General features: G+C 38.6%; 1 protein-coding gene across 1 annotated transcript; it reads right to left on the reverse strand.

Moving 5' to 3' along the window:
- Positions 1-894: 894 nt before the first annotated feature.
- Positions 895-1,860, reverse strand: LOC117349629 (olfactory receptor 6B1-like). The gene has a single exon (XM_033923221.1). The coding sequence runs from the start codon at positions 1,858-1,860 to the stop codon at positions 895-897; it is 966 nt and encodes a 321-aa protein (XP_033779112.1).
- Positions 1,861-9,162: the final 7,302 nt, after the last annotated feature.

Genomic DNA, 9,162 nt, shown 5'->3' on the forward strand with positions numbered 1-9,162 from the left:
AGATAGAAGAAAATTTCAACTTCTCTTCGATTGATCGGTACACCGACGGTGGCCAGTGTTTCACAAGTCTGCTGCCTCAGGGTGTAAAACGACCCGATCAAACTTTAAATGGGACGCCGAAACGCATCTTACCAACCAATGTTCACCACAAGATACGTTATGGTTTTCACTAGTAAAGTGCTGCTTTGCATGCATTTGCATGTTTAGGGAAATATCACTGCAATATGGCATTACAACCCATTAAGTAGTATTAAGGGTTAACGCAGGTTATTTCCCTAATACAGGTTGATAACTTCCCCCCTTAGAACACAGCAACCAATAATAATACAATAAAATACAATATATATACCACAATTTTCTACAAGGAATCTATGCAGTTTACAAAAGATTTAGAACATGTCCATCAGTTACATTGTTCACAGCAGTATTGGTTTAGGAAGAAGGTGTTTATAGTGAAAATAAGTATGTCTTTAATTTCTTCCGGAATTCAAGGTAGTTGTTAGTTTTTTCCAAATGAGATGTCGTTGGTATTTGAAGGTAGTTTCAAATATCTTCTTTTGTCATACTTGTTGAGGAGATGGGGAGGATATTTTGTAGCATTGCTTGGTATGTAAGTTGAAGAAGGAGTGTAAGTTGAAGAAGAATGCTAGCAGTTACTTGCTCTGAGTTCTTACCATAGATCATGGACCATGCAGGTTATCTTGAACTGGATCCTTTTATTCATTGGTAGCCAATGTAGTTGCTCTATTAGTAGACTTGCCCTCTCGTATTGGCCATTCAAAGAAACCTCCAGCCAATTAGCAATCCAAACATCTAGTCAAATAATCAACTGTTTACATAGACACCCCAATAAATCAGGCATTTTATGTTCAGTTGATCATTGTGCAGATGGATTTAATAAGAGACATTCAGGATATTAATCCTTCCCCATATTATTTTCTTCAGAGCTGTTTTCACATCTTTGTTTCGTAAACTATAAATGAATGGATTTATTAATGGTACTAAAATGGCATAGAATACACCTATCACTTTATCTAGATCAAATGGGTACTTCGCTGTTGGTCTCACATACATGAAAATAATAGAAGCGTAAAATATTAGTACTACAATGAGGTGAGAGGCACAAGTGGAAAAGGCCTTTTGACGTCCGGTGGTGGAAGGGATTCTTAGTATTGCTAATAAGATGTACATATATGACACCATGATTAAGAAGCATGTGGACAGGATTAGTATAGATGTATAAGTGTAACAGATAATTTCAATAGTTTGAGACCTGGAACAAGATAATTCCATCAAAGGGCTAGGGTCACAAAAGAAATGGTTTATCTTATTAGGACCACAGAAAGGTAAGTTTGAAATCAAAACTATGGGTACCATATTAATCGTAAATCCAGTCACCCAACAGAATGTAGCAAGGCTGGTGTAAGTTCTGTTGTTCATGATCATGGAATAACGGAGGGGAATACAGATTGCTAAATATCGGTCATATCCCATGGTTGTTAAGATGAGACATTCAGTAGCCCCCAGGGAGAAAAAGAAGTACAATTGCAGAAAGCATCCAGTAAAGGATATAGTGTCTTGTTCAGTTAGGAAGCCAGATAGCATTTTCGGGACAGTGGCTGTGATGTACCATATTTCTGCAATGGAAAAATTACAGATGAAAAAGTACATGGGCTTGTGAAGGTGATGGTCGGAGAATATCAATGCAGTGATGATAAAGTTACCAGCTAGAGTTAAAATATAGACAAATAGAAAGAATAGAAAGAGAAAGACCCGAATATGCCAGTGGCCTGGAAATCCTTGCAGAATAAACTCAGTCACTGATGTCTGGTTTTCCATTTCAATCTTAAAATACATCATCCTCCCTGTAAGAAGAAAAACATGAACTCTCACATAAAGTCATTCAGATTACAAGACAGTTCAGTTGCCAGTTCATTTGATTTCTAACAAGCAGGTGGACCAAGCCCTGGCTTTACATTTCTACATTTTAAACCTAGCGAATGATAGAATATAAATACCAAAATGGCCGTTCATTTTGCCCAACTGAGATTTATGTATTTGTGTGGATGTACTTATGTGTACACCCGCAATCCAACTATGTCTCCTCAAATCTTTTATTTGACTTCTGAAACCCTTCTCACATTCAATATCATCTTCAACATTTTCAGATTTTTTTTTGTAATGAATTTCTTGAAAAGAAATCTTCTGAATGGTTTTGTTTTAAGGACCAAAACATCAGTAATTAGGGTCTCAATACAACTTCCTGCCCAGAACACCAAAATCACATTATAGAACTATTGGGCGAACAGATGATTAACATACAAATGATGCTTCTTACAAACTGTTCTTCTACTTATCTGCAATTCATTGCCATATCATAATGCAACACTTACCTCCTCTTTTTCAAAGGTGCGATAAGCTTTTTAGCACACGCTAAACACGCGCTAAATGCTCGTTAGGGGTTAGCGCATGCATTGATTTAGCATGCGCTAAATATATGCTAAAACGCTTAGCACGCCTTTATATATTGTATATACTATTTATGTATAGCTCCCTCAACCAAACTTCAAAGTACTCCTACTGAGTCAACTTAAATCTAGAAGGTAGGTATATCATAACAATCGACTAGTTCAATCCACCTCAACCAGACATAGGAGAATCCACGCACCATTCACATATCCTCCAACCAAAAACATCAAAAGAAAAAAACTGTATGACAACCTCCTAGCCACTCAAGCTGCAACACTTGACCTACAAATCTACAACCTATTGACCATGACCACAGACTACAAAACCTTCAAAAAAGAAATAAAAACCCTTCTATTCAAAAATCACATAAAACCGAACTAACACAATCAGAAATGTCCCAAGCATCACCTGCAACTACTACATATGTACCTCCAATATCATGACAACTCAGATGTAATCCTTAGCAACTCAAAGAAATGTACAAACTACTCCCTAAATACTTCTAATCTCCAGATAATCCATTTGTAATCCACCTTGAACCGCAAGGTAATGGCGGAATAGAAATCCCTAATGTAATGTAATAAAGTCGTTTGGGTCTCAGATCATAGGTCTTCCTATAACCTATATGTTAGTCCAGGTCTGCATCCTGAGGCAACAGCTTTATGCATACCCTGAAGAATACTACAGCTACAGCATGATGGCTGAAACATCGGTTCTACCTACCCAGATGCGGCGAAACCCAGAAAACTGCTACAATCAGGACTCCAGATAAGACAACATCCAACAGAACATTCCAATGAGTATATAAATATTCATGAGCATATATTGCCATTTACACAAGTAAATACTGAGATTTACCTGTGTGTTGATGCTAAAAATTTGGCATCACCCAGAGTCTCTCATTTTATGAATCTAAATCCTATCAAAGCTTGAAAACATTTAGCCTATACAATGTTTACCCACTACGTTCCTGAAGCAGGCACAGAGTTGCCTGGATTTGGGTTAGCAACGGTTCAGATTTATCCCTGATTCCTTGTGCATCTAAAACTTCATTCAGCCATATGCTTGTTTATCATTGAACGGATGCCCCTAAATGACTCATGATAAAAATTATTCTCAACAGAATTCATCAAATCAAAGAGAGCAGACAACTCTCTCTGTCAAGCTTCTGGGAAACTGGCTTAGCAGTGTAATATGACTCTGCAAAAATGTTCTACATTTTTGGAAACTGCTTAAAACATACTTTTTTTGTTCAAGTGATTAACTGATATCAGAAATACCTCTGGGTTGTACCTCTTGGTACAAGTTCTGAAGAAGAGTTAAATTGTGTGGGTTTTTTACCTGCTAGTTTTGCCTTGTCCGAAGTTTATATCTGTCTATTCATTTTATGTATGTTTTTATTGTGAGCCGCTTAGGTCTTAAACGGATTATAAATAAAATAAATGTATCCCATAGTGATGTGTATTTCAGCTTATTTCCTGTTCTGATATCTTCATGTTGTTTAAAGAGTGAGGTTGGCTATTGCTACTTGAGTGTAGAAACCTCAGGCTAAGCCACTGATATTAATGTCCATAGCTATCCTGTATTTGATTTTAAGTACTGTATCCCTAGAGATTCATTCACAGAAGTCATTAATTTTGTTTTGATTTATAATAAATTGAGATGTGGTTCTTAGGTATTCCCAGCAGGATGAAATAATTGATAGAGTATGAAAATTAGCCATGTAACGCTTAAACAGTACAGACTCCTTGTATACATGTCTGTTCTAGAAAATGGTGGATTCTTTGTGGTATCTGATAATATTTTCAGAACAAGTTATAGACTATTTTGATCCCTTGTAATAAATGGTCACATAAATCAATTCTCCAATGTGATCACTGATTTCTTAGTGGGTTGCAAAGGTGTTGTTATGCATGTATTATTGAGCCCAAATGAGCCATTTCATGAGATACAACTTTCTATTACTGGTAAAAAAAATATTTGATTATAATTTACTAATCATTCTGTATTTTATTGTATTGGTAAGAATAGTTCAGCTTGGACATTTGCTATCACCATTTACATTTTAGATATTTGAAAATTGTTAATAAAACTTTGAGATGAATTGTATAGGAAAGAAACTTTTTTAAAATTACATCATTTGTAAAAATGTGAAATACATGTCATACCTGCTGGGGGATGGGGTTTAAAAGTAACACGGATGTCAGACCAATTAAACCAGGCCTCCATCGTGATGATGTCCTTTCTGACATCGGAAATACTAAAGGGTTGGAACAAAACTACTGATAATGATGTCAACAAACGAAGACTTATTTGACTTCCCCATGTTGGCCAAAAGCCTCTCTGGCTATTTTACCATGTAGTAGCTCACTTTTACCATTGACACAATAGGAGCAATATGTAGCACAGACACCTCCCAAACCTTGTGTTTCAGGTGGTCACCCATCTATGGACACCCTACTTGCAATCCATTTCGGAGCAAATTCAAGAAAGGCACCGGGATGATACATGCTAACTCCAAATTCCATAATAGCAGTTTCATGTTGAACGGCCATCTTAGAATGTAAACATAGGTCCACCATTTTGTGCCTAACTTTAGGCATGAGCACTTATCTCATGTCAAAGCTTGACATAAATACTTGCACCTAACTCTTGGCAGTTAGTCACATAACTCCCGGTATTCTATAACCTCTGCGCCTAACTCCTAGATATGCCCCTCTCATTTCTACACCTTCTAGATAGAATTTGTGTGCACAACTTATAGAATAACAACTAAGGGCAGCTATGTATACAACTGCAAATTGGTGTCAATTAGCCTCATTAACACAGATTTAAGCTAAGAATTAACTGTTAATGCTAATAAATAGCCAATTATTTATCTTGTACATGCAATTGACCTTATTTTGTAAATAATGTGCCCACATTTGTGCACCCAGACTCTGATTCTATAAACGACGTCTAATTGGTAGGTATTGTTAGGCATAATTGTCAATCACCCGCTAGGCGTCATTTATGGATTCATGCCTAGCATTGCCTAAGCGATCTTAGGCACCAGTAGGCATTTCATCCTTAGGTGCACTGCCATTTAGGACAGGGTTTTCTTGACCTAAATGAGTGCACCTAAGTCAAACCTTGCCCAAAACCTGCTCCTAATCATGCCCTAATCGCTGGTAGATGCCTCAATGTAGATGTCTACATTAAAGTGGTCAAAGTGATTAGGCGCCAACCGGCTAATTATTTTTTTAATGGTGCTTTCAATTACAAGTGCTGCTTAAGCCAATTAAAAGCATTAGGGTAGACACCTAGATCAGCTAAGCATGCTGGTGCGCTAACCCGCTAAATGCTCTGATGCTCATAGGAATTCTGTGAATGTTGGAGCAGTGTCAGAGCAGTTAGCACCCCAGCCCAAAGTAGAAACCTCTACCATGGCTTAGTAAAATGGGAGCGGGGGAGGGAAAGGGGGTTAAATTTGTAGAAATAAGGATGAACAAATACATTTTAGGTGATTCTTAAAAATGTAATATGTGACAAGCTTTTCAGAGTTAACCATCTCTTTATCAAGCCAGTGAAGAAACAGCGCAATTGCTGTGAGTTTAAATAGTACAGAGTAATCCAGGTTTTTGGCTTCCTGTTATGTATTTATAGCTCAGTGATAGGGAATGGAAGGGGGGGGTGTAACCCGAAATGATGAGAGTACCATTTTACAGTTGAAAGGCCTTATTAGCTGATTTAGGTACGAGAGCTCCTAACTATAGCCTATTCTATAAAGAAAATAGAAGCCTATTTACTTTATAAAATACTAGTGTACCTAGGGATATACAGTACATATACAATTGTTTAGACACAAGCCCTTACAAGGCCTAGTGATGACCTCACGGGACGTGTCAAAGTGGAAGATGATATTTTCTTTCTCAAGGGACCCTCGGCCACAAGAGGGCACCCGCTCAAACTCAGGGGCCGAAAATTTCATGGCGACACCATAAAGTATTTCTTCACAGAGAGAGTGGTTGATCATTGGAACAAGCTTCCAGTGCAGGTGATCGAGGCAGACAGCATGCCAGACTTTAAGAATAAATGGGATACCCATGTGGGATCCCTACGAGGGTCAAGATAAGGAAATTGGGCATAGACAAGGGGTGGGTAAGCAGAATGGGCAGACTTGATGGGCTGTAGCCCATTTTTGCCGTTATCTTCTATGACTTATAAACTCTTCCAAGACATGGTACCAGCCTATATGGCCTACAAACTTCCACCCTATACCCCGAACTGCCTGCTTTGCTCATAAAAAGAAAATTGATTATGAGATCTCCTGGGATGTACCCTCCACTTTGAGAACGCCCCCCCCCCAAAAAAAAAAATCTTACTTGCACTACCTATAGCACCTCTGGAACATACTACCTACTTGAATAAGATCATTAGAACGTCTACTGAACTTCAGAAAGGCAATGAAAGCTCACCTCTTCCCCTGACCCTCTATGAGTGCACCAACCCAAATTCCATGGACTTTCTGATAAAAATAATAATAATAAATAATAACTCTATTTAATTGATGTGAACCGCCTAGAACTCTTCGGGGTATGGCGGTATACAAAAATAGAGTTACAAGTGGTTCACATCGATTAAACAGAATAACAGCAGTTCAAGACCAACTTGATCAGAGTTGCCAGGGGGGAGGGGGAGGAGGTGAGGGGGGAGGTTTATTTAGGTAGGAAGGGGCATTAAGGATCCTGGTCTTGGAAGAGGTGGGTTTTGAGCATTTTTCTGAAGCCGAGGTAGTTGGGGGCCTTGAGGGCCATTTGGGTTAGCCATGGGTTTAGCTTGGCAGCTTGGAAGGCGAAGGTTTTGTCAAGGAATTTTTTAGAGTGGCATAGTTTTAGGGAGGGGTAGGCGAAGAGTTGAATTCTGCGGGTGTTCTTGATGATGTGATTCAGGAGGAAGTGAGGGATGATGTAGCTTGGGGATAAACCAAACACTGTTTTATAGCAAAAGCAGGCAAATTTGAATAGGACTCTGGATTCCAGTGGTAGCCAGTGGAGTTTGTGGTAAAAAGGGGAGACGTGTTCCCATTTTTTCAGACCAAATATGAGGTGGACCGCGGTGTTTTGGATCATTTTGAGTCTCCTGATGGTTTTTTTTGTGGAGCTCAAGTAGATAATATTGCAGTAGTCTAGTAAGCTGAGGATGGAGGATTGTACTAACAGGTGGAACGAGGTGTCGTCAAAGTATTTTTTTATGGTGCAGAGTTTCCAGAGCACCGAGATACTTTTTCTGACTGTGATATCAGTGTGCTTGTCAAGGGATAGATGTTTGTCCAGTGTGACTCCCAGTATTTTTAAGGTTTGTTCGAGGGGGAAAATGGATCCTTTTACTTGTGACCAAAACATTCCCTCTTTCTAGAATGTTCAAGGAACTTGGAAGCTGGATAGCTTGGAAGGGTAGATGTGAATCATTTGTTTATTCTTTTCAAAAATACTAGGACTAGGAGGCATGCAGTGCAGCTACTAAGTAGTAGACTTAACACAAACTGGAGAAAATATTTCTTCATTCAACATGTAATTAAACTCTGGAATTTGTTACCAGAGAATGTGGTTAAAAGGTTTAAAAAAAGGGTTGGATAATTTCCTAAAATAAACATCCATAAGCCATTTTTGAGATACAGTAGCTTGGGGAAATCCAATGCTTATTCCTAGGATAAACGGCATAAAATTTGTTTTACTCCATGGGCTCTTGCCAGGTACTTGTGGCCTGGATTGGCCTCTGTTGGAAACAGGGTACAGGGCTTGATAGAACTTTGGTCTGTCCCAGTATGACAATTCTTATGTTTTTATGTAACAGATTGCTCAGACCAGTGGTTTTCAACCTAGTCATCAGGGACCACCTGGCCAGTCAGGTTTTCAGGATGTCTACAATGAATATACATAAAAGAGATTTACATACCATGAATGCAATCTGTCTCCTGCATATTGGTTGTGGATATCCTGAAACTCTGACTGGCCAGGTGGACCCTGAGGACTGGGTTAAAAACCATTGTATTAGACCAGTGGTTCTCAACCCTGTCCTGGGGGACCACCAGGCCAATTGGGTTTTCAGGACAGCCCTAATGAATATGTATGGAGCAGATTTGCATGCCTGTCACTTCCATTATATGCAAATCTCTCTCATGCATATTTATTAGAGCTAGCTTGAAAACCCGATTGGCCTGGTGGTCCTCCAGGACAGGGTTGATAACCGCTGCATTAGACTATTGAAATGTGCAATGTTTACTTATCATAGAAATGGAAAGCCCAACAAATTGGGTACTTGTTTTGTTTTAGCTGTTTCATTGTACCATGGCAGATTGAAATGACCACAAGGAAAGTAGAATATGTATCCTCAGCATCACTGCATTGAAATCACTCACCTTTATAAATGTACTTACGGGGAAATTCTATAAATGGGGCCTAACTTAGGCCCCATTTTATCAAGCCATGTTAGGTTTTTTTTAATCGAATAGGCTTTAAAAAACCAAAAAATGTAAATTACTAATACTATGAAAATTCTAATTGGAAAACTGGTAAAAAAACAACCCCTTTTGTACCCAGCACAAGGAAGGCATCTGCAATACAAAACTAGGCTTCTCAAGTTTCAAGAATTATCCCTACGAATGACCAAAAGCCCTGAGCAGGTTTTCATAGGTGACTAACTAAGTTTATC

The sequence above is a fragment of the Geotrypetes seraphini genome, chromosome 16 (genome assembly GCF_902459505.1).
Source record: "Geotrypetes seraphini chromosome 16, aGeoSer1.1, whole genome shotgun sequence".
NCBI classification, from domain to species: Eukaryota; Metazoa; Chordata; class Amphibia; order Gymnophiona; family Dermophiidae; genus Geotrypetes; species Geotrypetes seraphini.

Coding starts and splice junctions, on each gene's coding strand:
- LOC117349629 (XM_033923221.1), bottom strand. CDS start 1,860: ATGATGTATTTTAAGATTGAAATGGAAAACCAGACATCAGTGACTGAG.